General features: G+C 42.2%; 1 protein-coding gene across 10 annotated transcripts in view; it reads left to right on the top strand.

Moving 5' to 3' along the window:
* Positions 1–15,940, top strand: part of BEGAIN (brain enriched guanylate kinase associated) — a 260,116-nt gene that overhangs the window by 2,117 nt on the left and 242,059 nt on the right. For 2 of the 10 annotated variants that reach the window (XM_075129877.1, XM_075129874.1), the window contains exon 1: positions 9,187–11,770. The exons of 5 other annotated variants lie outside the window; for them this stretch is intronic. In XM_075129877.1, coding sequence (XP_074985978.1) covers positions 10,886–11,770 — 885 coding nt within the window. In that variant the 5' untranslated portion in view covers positions 9,187–10,885. Of the gene's footprint in view, positions 1–9,181; positions 11,771–15,940 lie in introns of those variants that run through there. 3 more of the 10 variants (XM_075129876.1, XM_075129878.1, XM_075129875.1) reach the window with 3 other exon arrangements.

Here is a 15,940-nt window from a genome sequence, read left to right as displayed (position 1 = left end):
ATGATCATTCTTCCAAAACATTGTGAGACTTTTAAAAATAAGAAAAACACTGGCATTTTTATTTGCCTCATGATTTCTGTGTCTTTCAGATGCATGTAGGACACATTTCCATGCTTTTCTCTGCGATTAAGAGGGCTAGAAACTTTCATTTAAAAAAGTAGAAAGTAGAGATTCTCACATAGTCAGCATGACTGCAGGAGCTGGAGCTTAAAGGAAAGCATGAATTATCATGAGGTTTTACTTGGGAACACAGAGTTTTGCTTCAGAAGAACACCCAGCCTTCTGACCTCAGATGGGCTTGAGAATTGTGTGTTATTGTTAATTAGGGCTCAAGATTTTGAAAAAACCTTTGGTAGAGCCTTGAGATGGGTGTCAGCCTTTCTAGCTATTTATTGTTTTATGAGAGATGTTAGCTGAGTGGTTTCACTGTAAGGCAGCTGCATTGCATGGTGCCAGAAGACACATTCTATTTGTATTCATTATTAAAATTTATCCACAGTGCCAATTATAATATATTTTAATCTCCTCGCTGTAGGAGACAGGCTCAAGTGTGTTGCAGTTTCCATCCCCAGCTTGGAACTGTTGTTATTCCTTTTGTTGGCATAAAATTAATTCTGGGGTATTAGCAGTTATTGTACATAGCCTCCTGTCCTACCCTCCATTTTCTTCAGGACAGGTAAATTAGAAGTGACATACCAGTTCTCTCTCACACACACACACACACAAACCCCACTTCTGAACATGCTCAACTGCTGCTTGGCTCATCACATGCTCTCTGGAGACAAGGACTTATGAAAATTCTGGGTGGGATCAATGGGTCCAGGAAGCAATGGAAACTTGTGGCATGTTCCCCACTACACCCAAATAGATATACAAACAGGAATTAAACACATTTAAAGCAGCATGCCCCCCTCCATGGTCTTCTCCATGGCCTTTGCCATTTAGCCACAGGGGAAAGCACCACATGGTAGCTTGGCCTCTGAAGTAACTGCTAAATGGTTGGGGTAATTTTTTGAGGGGTGGGGGCATTTGAGAACAAGGTTGCTGGGGTGGAAGGACTCCCTCCACCCCAATGCGCATGGAGGCTCCAGGATCAAGGGGTGGGGAGAAGAGTTCCCTGTATTTTAAGGCCCAAGCTTTCTGCTTCCTTTTCAGCCCCCAAAAGCCATCTCCTCTGATGGAAACAAGTAAATTAAACTCTACGAGCTTTGTCTTACAGAATTTTCTGTCCCCATCCTATAGGCTAGATTACAGTGAGGCCCCCCAGGTCAATTGTATTTTTTAGAGTTAACGGTTAAAGTCCCACAGTGACTTGATATGGCACAAATGGTTTTGAGTCGTTACACGACATTCATGGATGACTATGGATAACAGGCTTTAGAACACATGCTTGTATTAATTTGAATGGACTCAGTCAAAATAAGAGTATTGTAGTGACATCTTATTCTTTTGTGGCTTCTGCCTTTGACAGATATCCCTGTCCTGAAACATTTAATTGTTGGACTTACTGATTTTTGCAGTTGTAAAGAAGTACGGAAACATTAAAAAATAAAGAGGATATACTGAATGTCTATAATAGTTTCCAAAAGTCACTGGACTAGATCCAGGTCATGTTAATTTCATTGTTAAGACAGATTCACATAATAAAATAGGTTCCTTTTGCAGGTCTGTACATTAAGTGGTCTGTAGTGCTGATTCTGCAGGTCATCTAGACTGGACAGTTGTAGAGTTACCATGGGAGAACCTCAGCACAGGAAAAAAGTGGGTGTGGATAGGAAAGAAGGAGTATCCATGGTAATATGTAGAGCTCAAACAGTGGACAACAGTTACAAAGATTTAACACCCCACAGGCATTGGAGAAAATGATTTATGCAAAAATGTACACAAAAATCCATCAAGAAGTTTTGATTTCAAATTTTCATTTTTGAATAGTTGTTTCCTTTTAAGTGTTTTTTGTCCCTCTCACCCACCCATCCTCCTCCTTTTTTCCCTCCCAGCCCCTCAGCCAGCCACTTCCCTCCTCTTTTTTCCCCCTCATTTCATTAATGAAAATAAGTGTTGGGCAGTAGGGGGAAAACAAGAGAAGATGGAGACAAAGGTGTTGGAAAGATAAGAAAAAATGAATGATATACCAAATTTAAAAAATATATTATGTCAGGGTTCCCTCCCCACTCTGAACTCTAGAGAACAGATGTGGGGACCCGCATGAAAGAAAGACCCCCTCAGCTTATCTCTACCAGCTTAGGTTAAAAACTTCCCCAAGGCACAAATTCTTCCTCGTCCTTGGAACCGTATCGCTGCCACCACCAAGTGAGTTAGACAAAGATTTAGGAAAAGGACCACTTGGAGTCCCTGTTTCCCCAAAATATCCCCCCACCAAGCCCCTTCACCCCCTTTCCTGGGGAGGCTTCAGAGTAAACAAGGTGAGCATAGACCAGGCCCTTGGACACTAAAAACCAATCAGGTTCTTAAAAGCAGAACTTTATAATAAAGAAAAAGTAAAAGAAGAACCTCTGTAAAATCAGGATGGAAGGTAATTTGACAGGGTAATCAGATTCAAAACACAGAGGATTCCTCTCTTAGCAAAACTTTAAAGTTAAAAAAAAAAACAGGAATAAACCTCCCTCTTAGCCTAGGGAAAATTCACAAGCTAAAACAAAAGATACTCGAACGCATTTCCTTCCTATTACTTACAATTTGTAATCTTAGATGCTTAGTTTAGGTATGGCTTTAGTAGATGTATTTTCCCTGCCCTGGTTCCTCACTGTCCCAGAGAGAACACAAAGAAACACAAAACAAAACAAACATTTGAAAAGTATCTTCTCCCCTTATTGGTTCTTTTGGTCAGGTTCAAATCAGATTATCTGAGTTTCTTAACCCTTTACAGGTAAAGGAGGGATTTTATGCTACCCTTAGCTGTATGTTTATGACTATAATATATATACATACAATTTAAACAAAAAAAAGGAAAATTTTCAAACATTTTTTCATTCAACTTTTTTGACCAACTCTAAAGCCAAGCCCTGCAACAAACAAGTGGCTTTCAATAGGTTTCCACCTAATTCAGATGCAGCCCTGCTGCAGCTCTAATATTTGCCAGAAAGCAGCCATCACACCATCCCAGCCTGGCTTCTGGGAATGAGCATACCGCATGTGTATAAGTATTGTGCAAAGATATAGATAATAAATGAAATGAGGGAGATGGTTTTGCTTGCGCACATAAGATGACACTGGATTTGGTCTCCATGGAGTTGTGGTGAGGCACAGAAATATTTGCCTGTGTGTTCTGTACCCTTGTGAACGGAGGGAAGCTAGGAAGGGCCAGCAGCAGCTACAGAAAGTAGTACTTGATTGACTGCGAAGTCTGTGCCAAGGAGTGGAGGCTGCAGCAGAAGGTGCATCTGGGGAGTAGATAGGCCTGTCCCCTGCAGAGAGAAACTGGCTTCTTTGCTCCAGTATAATCTGCACAATGCAGAATCCCTGTAGCACAGAGAAAATCTTTATACTGCCTTTAAGGAGCCACTGTCTCCATGGCCGGCTCTACCAAAGACAGTATAACGTACAGTGGGCCTGATTCTATGCAGAACGTGAAGGTTGGGTTTTAGGGCAGAGCAAAGAGAATATTAATTGTGCAGATTCCTAACTGTGAAGCAAACATTTCTAAAATTACTCTGCTCAGCTATGCAGTACCGCAACTTTTTTAGGCCCCTACCTCATTCCTCTGTAACATTTTCATTATTGTGGTTGGGAAGTGGGCTACACCTTTACCAAAGGCATTTAAGTTCAGAAGATACTGAAGCTAGTTTTAGTGTTCAGTACTAAAAATACTCAAAGTACATTCAGGAAGCAGACAAAAGAGTAACTCATCCCTGAAATTTTCTTTCTAAGCAAAATTATAATATACTTCAAACAATATAACTGGCTATCAATTTATACAGATACTGACTGGGGTAGTCATATGAAATGGACCATGACTTGCACATCAGTGTCTGCTTGAGACTGAGTGAACAGGCAAGTAGGTCAGGCCCCCTTCTTCAAGACCTGCAATTTGTTCCATCATTACTATAATTAAAGCAGTGTGGAAAAGTCAGACTTAGATTGCTTTCCCCTGCTATGATTTGTTTGTTTGAGTGGCGTGCTATTCGTGCACCAATGAACACGTTGAAAAGTTGGGGCTGTGAGAAGCCTTTTCATAATTGAATTGCAAGTTTGTCATTTATCTAGGATTGTACAGAATTTTATATAATGTTCGCCTCACAACACTGATGGTATTCTGTGCTTTCAGAGACCATGGCAGGTACATTTAGCCAGTTTAACCTCTGTCAGATTCAGAATGACTAATATGAATGGAGAAAAATAGCTAAATGGATCAATTATTGACCAAACAATTAAGATTCTACATTCTTAGGATGGATGGCTGTTGAAAGCCCGCACTCCCAGTCCATTTTCATCTACTAGGATGTAAGCAGACTTGGCAGAATTTAATTTTCATTTTTTTTCCTAATTTTGATTTCGATTTTTATTTAAGAATTTTTTTATTTTTATCTTTTATGATTTTTACAGTTTCTGGAAATTAAGGATGAGGGGATAGGATTGGCATTTGGACAGCATGGACACTGGAGCTGCAGAGGGTCTCCTAGCACTGACAGTGGGGCCCTAAGACACCAGGGCACAAGGAGCAAGGGAGGCTGTTGTCCCGGCCCCATGGAGCAGAGATCCCCTACCAGGAATGCAAGGAGGAGGATGAGCCCCTGACAACAGGGTGCTGCTGAACAGTTCTTGCCCAGGCACGGTTCCCACATCCCTAGCTGGTGAATGAGGAAGCAGGGCTATGACAGCACAGCTGCAGAGGGCTCCCCGCGTGGCTGTAGAGCTGATGACCTGAGCCTTGCAGATGCAAGGTGCAGGGAAGACTGAAGTCCTGGTGGGGCAGTGCAGAAACCCCAGCCAGGGCTAAGACCTGAGCTGCTGCAGAGCCAGTAACACTCAGTCCCCACACTGGCAAGACAGGGGCAGAAAGGGGGGAAAGCTGCACTCCTGCCAGCTGTTACCAACGTGTATCGATTTAAATTGAATCCTGCCAGGCCTCGATGCAAGTATGGAAGAAGTATATTACAACCCATGGTTGAGTGTCTTCTATATATGGAGTCATTTAATTTGCATATCAGTAATTTTCAGAATCCAGGATGGTTTCATTCATTATCAGTGACAATTTTCTATTTTTTCATTCTAGCAAATACTAACTATCAACAATTCATGTCCCTAAAGGAAATTCCAGTTTAACATGTTAACTGGTTCTATTTGGCAGCCCAGCTTTGGAAGAGATCAACAAGTCTACCATTATATTGGTTCAGAGGTCTACGGGACCCTGTAAAATAATGAGAAAGTGACCAAGGTGTATTGGAGTTTTCATTAGGGATTAAAGACTTTCAGTAAGAGGGTAGTGAATTATGATGCCTTTTGGTAGATGACCACAGCTGAAGTTCATTGCATATCCTGTCCATTATGAATACCTGCTCTATAAAAGATGGTTAGATTTTAGTGGTGTGAAATTTATGCCATGTAATATCTAGCCTGCCTAGAAACAGGAGTTGTCTCTCATTAACAAGCAAATGGGAATACTTTCCAAAAAGATGTTAAAAGGAAACCAGGCTGATGAGTTTTTATGCCAACCCGGCATAGTTTAAGAAATTAATACAAAGCTTTCTTGTCTAAATGCACATCAGTATTTTGGAAGCCATTAGAGCAAGAAACCATCCCCAAACCCAGGGCAATAGAAGAGGAACATCTGTATTACTTGGAGGGGCATGCTTAATTGTGCGATGGGAAGAACTGCATAGTTCTACTGACAGTTGCCTCAAAGAATGGTGCATTTAGGATCTGATCCAGAGCCCTGAAGTCTATGGAATTTCAGGGGATCAGCCTTCAAGCAGCCTTAGTGGGGTGTAGTGTGCAGTAGAGTAAATATGAAGATATTTGTTCACTGTAACCTTCAGTTCATTACATTGAATGTAGCAGGTTGGAAGAGTAGACCGGGAAAAGAGGGGGGAAAGCATGCATGAGCAGGAGATAAGGACAAGGATGCAGAAGGATAGGAATAGAAAGATGTACAGATCATAAGAGCAGAGATGGAGAGAAAAGGAAAACAGACAATTGAAGGACAGTAAAGGGTAGTTGGTGGCACTGGAGAAAGAGCGGAGAGTTTGGTGAGAGGCAAGAAATATCGTGCTGATGCCTCAGATGAAATAAAAAAGGAGAAAAGTGATGCTGATGGCACTGGACATACTAAAATTCTGAAAGCTACAGGCTCAGGTTGCAGTAACAGGAAGGAACTCCTAGTAGTTTTATTTAAGTCCCTGTCCTTTTTCCCTGGATCCTATTAGCGGGGACGAGTACTCTACAGAGATGAAATCACCAGCATATGGTATAGTGCATTGAGTTACTTTATTTGGAATGAAAAAAAATCAGTTATTGTTTATAACCTGTTTAAAAAACTTAATCACATGAATCAATGCAGTATTTCTTAGCAACTTGTTACCAGTGAAACTTTTAGATTTGTTTACACACAAAAAAATGTTGTCTGATAGAGAATATTTTGAATCAGGCACTAAAAATGCATAGTTTCAAGCATGCACAACCTTTGTGGTGCTAAAGATCAAATAAGAATCCCACAAGAGTTAATGGAAACAACATTTAACAGCTGAGACCCCAAAATGAAAACATTTTTCTGACCGCTACTCTGAGAAACTTCCAGTTGTCATAACAACCTGCTGCAGTTCTTTTAGTACTGCTACAACTTCCATTGGCTTTTGATACCATTAGCAGGAAAATAAAGCCTCCCGAAGGTTAAAAAACCATTACTTTTGTTTAAATATATATATATATATATATATACACACACACACACACGTAGAAAAAAATTCTCAAATAAAAATGAGATTTCCATTTCCAGCTCTTTGAACTGTGGTCTGTAGAGATTTACTCTGAATCAATTAATCTTTGAGATAGCTACTCTGTCCTGCTCCACCTTCATCCAAAACCTGCAGGTGTGCAAAGTGTCTGGGTAAAATGGCATTCACCACATAAATAAGCGTAAATTAACCTTTATCAAAAAAAAATTAATATGCCTTGCTAAGCCCTTCTGCTCATAACAGGTTCACTAGATGTGCTCCAGAAGTCATTATTCTGGGGCATCTGAGATATCAGACTAGTCCAATAGAATATCTAATTTTGAGAGGCTCATTTAAAAAAAACAAACAAACCTCAGCTACTACAGTGAATGGTGCATTAGAAACAGGTATGAAAGAAAGATAGCTAAGCGTTGCCTTATATCGGGGTAGGCAACCTGAGCCTGAGAAGGAGCCAGAGTTTACCAATGTACAGTGCCAAAGAGCCACAGTAATATGTCAGCAGCCCCCAATCAGCTCCCCCTCCCTCCCGTCCCAGCGCATCCCGCCCACCGGCAGCCCTGCAGATCAGCGCCTCCCCATCCCTCCCATACCCCCGATCAGCTGTTTCATGGTGTGCAGGAGGCTAGGCGGGGGAGTGGGAGGATTGAGGGCATAGCAGACTAAGGGGAGGGGACGTGAAGGGATGGAGCTGGGACAGAGCCAGGGGTTGAGCAGTGAGCACCCTCCCAGCACATTAGAAAGTTGGCACCTGTAGCTCCAGTCCTGGAGTCGGTGCCGATATAAGGAGCCGCATATTAAACTTCTGAAGAGCCGCATGTGGCTCCGAAGCCACAAGTTGGCCACCCTTGCCTTATTTACACTCATTTTGTTAATATAAAAGGGAAAAAAGACGAAAGTTTAAACAACTCCATAGCTAAGATACAAACTGGACACACCTGAGCCCGGTTCAGTATTTCAGTTATCGGTACTATTTGCATTACAATAGTGCCTAAAGGCCACCATTGAGATTAGGCCACCATTGCACAGGGCTCTGTACCAACACATAACAAGAGTGTCAGCCCCAGATATACTACCATCTAAATCGTTAAGACAAACAATGGGTGGCAGGAGAAAGAGGTGAAGTGACATGGCCAAGGTCACACAGCAGATCAGTGGCAGAACTGGGAGTAGAAAACATGTCTTTTTATTCCCAGTGCATTCCTGTTCCACTTAGCCCACATGGCTTCCAACTTACGCAGTGATTCATAGAATCATAGAATATCAGGGTTGGAAGGGACCTCAGGAGGTCATCTAGTCCAACTCCCTGCTCAAAGCAGGACCAATCCCCAACTAAATCATCCCAGCCAACTGATGTCAACAGGGCTACACTAACATACAGCAACTGAGAATTTAGCTCCAGCATCTGAAAGTGTATTAAGAGTGATACCTTCAGTTCTCACTTAAAATATTGTCTGCACTTATTAAGATCTCTATACGAGCTATTCTAAAGCTATTAGAAACCAGGCAATCATCCCTCTAGCAAAGGAATATTGGAACAAGAAATAGTACAACATTTAAACTGTTAATAGAGCTCTCTGATGTTATTTCTTTTGAAAATATTGCCTGGATTGCTACAACAACACATTACTATTCACAGATGTATCCACTTGCACAGGAGAAAGAAATCCTCTTTATGAGCAAAGTCTTCAAAGGCATTCAAATGCTTATGAAGATTTAACTCTATATGGCATTAAGAGCAGAACGCTTTAGAGAAAAGATCATGTACCATATGGAAATTAAGTAACTGAAGTTATTCCATTATGATAGTGTGAAACAGGATAAGGGTTCAATCCTGCAGGCACTTATGCACATGCTAATTTAATATTGGGCTTCTCTATGTGGAGTGTCACTGGTTGCAATTGTTTTTGTGATGCAGATACTTGCTCAGGAGGGACTTGACTGAGAAACTGATTTCACGTGGAAAGTCATTGTATGGTGTCACCTTTGGGTAAAAGCTGACTTAGCCAGAATTTTAGGCGGGTGGATGTGAAAAGATCTGTCTTATGAATTCCCAAGCCATTCCAGTGCCACTCAAGTAAAAGTCGTCTGTCATTTCAAAGGACCTCTGTCCTGGTATGAAATGCTAAAGACCCATTCAACCCAATGCAGATCAGGCCAAATTGTCAGAAGCAAAGTAGCAAACATTTTATTCTTTGTATTTGTCCCTTTTCTCTATCTAGGGCTATCCATCGATCAAGCATGAATATGTTATTTGTAATTGCAAAATACTACTAACAACATATTTGAATCTGTTGGATTTTAATGAACAGCTTGTAGCTAGTAGTCTACAGAATATTCAAAACTGAACATTTGTTCTGTGCAGCTGGCCACCGGGTCACATGATGTGGGGACTCTTTTCTGATTGGACAAGGTAACTTATCAAAGAAGCAGTGCCTGAAGAAGTCATTGGGATGTTGAATTTCTCAGAGACAAGATGGGGAGCAGTTTAGGGAAATAAGTCAGGTGATAAGCAGGACTACAAACCTTTAGGAACCCCAACATCTTTTCCTGTTCTCTTTTGCACACACAAAGAACATTATATCTGACTTCAGACATGGCCACAGATTGCAAAGCAAATGGGCTCCTTTGTGACCTGAGGAAGGGAGAAAGATCACTTAAGTTTGTTGGTTGTTAACAGCTTTTTCCACATTCACACTATGGATAGTTGAATTAGTGCTTCTCATGCAGATCACTGTCATGCATGAGCAAGGGTCTCAATCCCACATAAATAACAGCTCCTCTCCAAACACACGTGAGCTGCTGTTAAAGAGTCCATCATGAGTGAGAGTTTTGCTCCATTTTTGGAACTAATAGGTAAATAAATGTTTTAAATTGTAGCAGACCAGAACTTCCATTTTGTCAGACACTAATGGAACCTGAGACTCAGAAGTGCTGGGATGCATTAGGCCAGACCTCTGAAGCTTTGGACACTCCCACTTCCTCTAGTGGACCACAATAAATATGCAGAGATCTGTGTTAGTAGATAATTGAATTTGGGCCTAAATTTAGGTTGCATAGTGAGTTCTCTCATCTCTAATAGGAAATGCTGCTGAAAGTGTCATGAAAATGATTGTACTACTGTCAACAGTAAGAAGTTCTCTAGCCTTTCCACCAAACCAGCACATTTCATCTTGAAATGGTAGGGAGAAGAAGTGCTTCTGAACTGACATACTTAGGGCAGATTATAAGGTTAGAACATAGCCCTTAACCTCAGTTTGCACATATGTAAAAATCAGCATCACGCTTCCCTTCTTCCCGGGGCTATTCAGACTTCCATAAATTGTGAACATCTGTAAAAGAACTTAGAGCCTCAAGTGAAACGTGCTCTAAAAGTGCCAATTCTTCTATTACCTCCTCTCCTGTTCACAATATGGAACCTTGCCTTTAATGTTTTTATTTAAAAATATAGGGCCATTACATTTTAATCTAGAGGGAAAGCAGGCAGAAAATTAAGAATACCTTTCTCTCTTTGCCGTTAGGGACCCTTACAGATCTGCGACTGGCTTTCTAATGGAACAGAGCACTTTAATAGTATTAGGACGGGGGAACTATACCATGACCTTCTGTTATCTGATTTTAAAAACCCCTCCAACAGAATCACTCCAGATCTTACTTGATAAGAATTGATTTACATCATTGTAGATTGGTTCACAGTTCAACAAACAGGAATATATCATGTGCTACTCTGGATCAATGAGAGCCCATGCACTCAATACCCTTGAAAATTTACATGTGCTATAGATTTAGTTGATCAGCAGGACTAATTAAAACAATGCAAATGTGCTATTGATCCAGTTCTGAAGTATGTGTGATAAACTGTGGAGGCTGGATGGCTGTGTGGGTCACAGAGAGGCTTCTGTTTTGTGTGGCTAGGCAAGGATGTAGGGGACTGTCCCTTTACTGGTGACAGCTTACACACCAATGCATAAAGAGAAATGGAGGCATTGTCAAAGGGTTCAGAAAGCTTTGCGCATGGCAGACCCACTAAGCAGGAGGGGCCTGGAGCGATGGCCGAAGAAAGAGCATGCTGTGCCTCTGCCTTTGCACATGCACCTGGAGCAGGAAGCGACCCTGAGGGGAGATGCTCGGGAGTTTTAACAACGGACAGTTACGCTAAACCCCGCAGCTCCAGCGAGGAAAGCTTTGAGTTACAGAGCAGCACCAGGTCAGAAACTGAAAACTTTGTTAACAGCAAAAATAAGGCTGAAGGCTATCGATCCCATCGATTAAAGCACTGTCAGAAGGGGGGTGAAAAAAACCCTGGTTGGGAGCACTCTTCTCTATATCCAGTGGGAAACACCAGCCAAAAGTGCCATAGGCGGAGGAAGGTGCAAACCAAAAGCAGCTCATCTGCATCTGACTTGAGTGTTGTGAGTCAAGGATCATTGAGCTCTGTCTCTATCGTGGAAGAAAAAATTGAAGCGAAGCTCAAGTTCTCTCAGTTTCTTAATGAAGTTACTCTCAGAGTGCTCGATCCCATGAGCATGAGGGCATTTAGAGATGCTAAGCTGAAAAACACCTGTGTGGCCGGTGGGAGAAGCCTGGAAGACTTACGTATTAAGAAGTCTCCTGAAAGCTGGAAAGAGAACACATTAGTCAGGAAAGGCCTTCAGAAGACAGACCTAGAAAGCTTAAGAAGTGATGACGCTGTGGGTGGGGCACAAATACTCAAGTTAGAGAAGTCTTTGTCTCTGGATACAGGACCGTTTGGCAATGGTGTCTCATGTAGAAGTCCTGTCCTGCCTGCAGAAACCAGGATTTCTCAAATCAGTGAAATGGCGGCCGGAAAGTCTGCTTCTCTACCTCGAAGTACAAGCACGGTGAGCCTCTCTCAAACCAATTCTTTTGGCTATGTAGATTTAGCAGTACTGAATATTGATATGACTATGGTAATTGTCTCCCTTGGGTGGGCCCTAATTGTATACAGAACCTTATCACCCAAGTAGAGCAAGACATAGGGTATGTCTACACTGCAGCAGGGAGCAAACCTCAGCGGTGTGGATGTTGCAACTCGGGCTAGCCACTTCAGCACTGACCCAGGGATGCTTGCACAAGTCCGTCTACCCAGGACGGGAGGGTCACTTCCTGCTGCATTGGAGACATACCAATAGAGGTTTCTTTTTCAGAAGCTGAAGGCACTATCTACAAGAAATACGGGGTGTGGGTAGGGGGAAAGACAGTGAAGGCACTATGCATCCTACCAACCCTTTCCTCAGCCACTCTCTGAAAGCAGGACTGGGTGATACAAAATTCAGTATGTTTATACCTTTGTGGCAGATCCTATCGTCTGAAAACCTCCCTAGGGTTAAGTGTCTGGCATTAACAGGTCTAGCAGAAGAGATTCCTATCTGGCTATTTTTAAAAGCTAGATTAAGAACAGGGAGGGAAATTGCTCTGGGCTGAGGCTCTTGACACTGACTGGCAACAAATTAAATTTATGTAATGTCTAATTTTTAAATCTTGGTTGCAGTAGCTTTTTAATTATTATTATTGTCATTGCATAAAGTTGTCAGGCATCTTATGTTGCAGAACTCTGAACCGATCCATAAAATAGTTATGCTCCAGGATTATTAATTGTGGGCCTGCTAAAAACATTAGCCCAGAGACTGTACTTTTTAAACACACAGATCTCCAAGCTGTGACCTTACGTGAAGACAGCTATTAAAGCAATGTGCTCTCAAAAGATCACTTTCAGATCAAGTGTTGTTCACAAGAGGCTCGCATTTGATGAATACAGTAGGTCTGCTTATTCCATGCAGCGGACAACACCCCCCTGTGCTTCCCTATGCGCTCGTTCTAACTCTGGTCATTTAACATAAGTATCAGCAACCCAGGCTAAGGATTTTATAGGGTGCCCTTGGATGTTATCTATCTACTGTCTATCAAAGAGGGCCTGAGGGGTGGGAGATAATGAAACAAAGAGAAGCTGCATGTTCCGTCGCAGGTCACAACCCCTACACAGAAAACGCAAGCACCTTCTCATGAATAGAGGTAACCTCACTGGGCCTCAGATCCGGTTCTATTGCAGGAATCATGTTTTCTTTGCGGGTTCAATTAGCCACTTGTCACATCATCTTTTCCACTGCACAAAACCACGCTCTGTACAGACCTGAGAGGCTAGGAACGTTCAGCCAACCGAGAGGTATGACTGACTAAATGTTCGTTGAGTGCTTTATAATTCCAATCAGTTAATGTAAGCATCAGCCTACTTTACATTTTAATTATTCAATTTAAGCATCAGCCTGTTCTAAATCTAGTCATTTAAAGTTTAACGTGCATCTTATAGCAGCAAGCCATGCTCCAGCCTGAAAAGATCCATATGTGAAAAGAAAGGAATGGTGGGGGAGGAAAAACCTTACATACAACCCCATTCACTGGACTGGGGCTTTCATGTGAGATAAAGTTACTGTATAACTATGGTGGGTTATTAGAATTTCCTAACTGAATATATTGCTGTAATTTAATATGGGGCTATTAGACAAACTTGCCGGAAAGCAACACAATAAGTAAACCTTGCGAGACAATAGTATACTTCCAAGGCTGAAGTGACGTAGCTGTTTTGCCAGGCTAGGAAACAACGGATCAGAGGGCTACAAACAATTAAAAAGCACTTCTCTGGACAGAATGGGGGGGGGGAGGAGAAGGAGGTGCACAACTGTCAGGGGCATAGGTTGCATGCAGTGTTGTAGCCACATTGGTCCCAGGATATTAGAGTGACAAGGTGGGTGAGAAGAAAAGGAGTACTTGTGGCACCTTAGAGCCTAACCAATTTATTTGAGCATAAGCTTTCGTGAGCTACAGCTCACTTCATCGGATGCATAAAAGTGGGAAATGCAGTGAGGATGTTTTTATACACACAGATCATGAAAAAAGGGATGTTTATCACTTCAAAAGATTTTCTCTCCCCCCACCCCACTCTCCTGTAGCATCTTTTATTGGACCAACTTTTGTTGGAGCGAGACAAACTTTCAAGCTTAAATAGAGCTCTTCTTCAGGTCTGGGAAACTAACTCAGAATGTAAGAGGGGCATGGTAGACACAGAGAGAGGGCCTGAGGAGGAGTCTGAAAGAGTTGGATCCTTTCCCAGATTCAGAAAATGGTAAGACTTAGGGAGAGGCAGACAGGCATACAGACTGATTTGTTGTTTTTTGTGATCTGTGTTCTCTGAAGTGCTTTTGTTTTAAATAAATACTTTGCTTTAAGAAGGCTGTTTGGTAACATGGTTACCACTATCACTGCTCTCAGGTGGATCAGAACTGCAGGAACTAACTACCTCAGCAGTTTGCAATCACAGGGGACTGAAGCCCAAGACCTGGTCTGAGAGTTGGAAGATAGAATGATTCCAGCCTGAGACAGGTGACAGCTAGAGGGCTGAGAGGGGATGCACATGAAGAAACCAGAAAGGGTAAGAGATGCAGTTCACCCAGTGACTGTGATATCTAGGTACAGTGTTAACATCCCATCTCTTGCAGAAAGTGTCATGGGATGTTTAATTCCCCCCCACACACACACACTTGTATATTTTATTTTAAAACACATTTGTGGTACCACTGCATCCTAAACACCAAGGTGGGGCAACAGTTTGGTACCAACTCAGTAGGTGACATTCTTCCCCCTGGAACAACTTGGGTTTTCCTTAGAGGTCCTCCCATCCATGCATTGAGCCAGCATACCCTTGTTTAGTTTGTAAGATCTGATAATGTCACAGCTGCAGGGGATATGGCAGAATTCCACAGGATGTAGCTGCAAGCAATAATATAATGATGAAGCCAATAATAAAGGAAAGTGATATTGAAACCAACTATCTTGGAATTGGAAAAGGTTCAGAAAAGGGCAAGAAAATGATTAGGGGTATGGAACAGCTGCCATATGAGGAGAGATTAATAAAGACAGGGACTTTTCAGCTTGGAAAAGAGACGACTAAGGGGGGATATGATAGAGGTCTATGAAATCATGACTGGTGTGGAGAAAGTAAATAAGGAAGTGTTATTTACTCCTTCTCATATCTCAAGAACTAGGGCTCACCAAATGAAATTAATAGGCAGCAGGTTTAAAACAAAGAAAAGGAAGTATTTTTTCCACACAACACACAGTCAACCTGCGGAACTCCTTGCCAGAGGACATTGTGAAGGGCAAGACTATAACAGGGTTCAAAAAAGAACTAGATATGTTCATGGAGGATAGGTCCCTCAATGGCTATTAGCCAGGATAGACAGGGATGGTGTCCCAAGCCTCTGTTTGCCAGAAGCTGGGAATGGACAATGATTACCTCTTCTGTTCATTCCCTCTGGGACACATGGCATTGGCCACTATTGGAAGACAGGATACTGGGCAAGATGGCCCTTTGGTCTCACCCAGTATGGCTGTTCTTATGTTCTTAACTCCATCCCAGAAATCACAGCCATTGGCAGCATGTTTCTACTACAGGGAAAGGAACAGTTCTCAGAAGGAAGAAGCAGGCGTGCTGCTCTCCACAAATGGGAAAGAGAGCTCCACAACATTCTGTGGTGGATTTCCAAAATGCACGTTGTGCATGCCACAATAGGAGCATGCCTACTTTTGTACACAGGAATAGTTGTGGTTACAAGTGCGAATGCATGAAAGTGGGGTCTGAGATGAAAAGTCTATCCCTATAAAATTGAAATATTGCAAGGGTATAGACAAGGTTGGTTCAAAACACATCTTGGGCTCTTGCCAATCCATTCTGTTGAGTGCCTTCTCCTATGAAGAGCACTAAAACTCCCTCAATTCACGTTTATAGTAAGATTTTGAAAGGGTGTGCAGCTGCAAAAATGAAAATGACTGGAAGTTGGGGAAAGAAGAAAGGACCCAGAAATAGGGGCACAACCAACCAAACTGAAGTTCAGCAAGTGGTGGGGCGTAGGGCTTTGTGTGACATAGTGACACGGAATCTGGAGAGAGAAGAGCTTAGTGCCAGCTTTGTAGAGTGACATCTCCAAAAAATGCCTTGTCTTCCTCCTCAGTCTGTA

The sequence above is a fragment of the Caretta caretta genome, chromosome 6 (assembly GCF_965140235.1).
Source record: "Caretta caretta isolate rCarCar2 chromosome 6, rCarCar1.hap1, whole genome shotgun sequence".
NCBI classification, from domain to species: domain Eukaryota; kingdom Metazoa; phylum Chordata; order Testudines; family Cheloniidae; genus Caretta; species Caretta caretta.
Note: the sequence above shows the minus strand (reverse complement) of the source record. Positions and strands in the feature narration are given on the sequence as shown.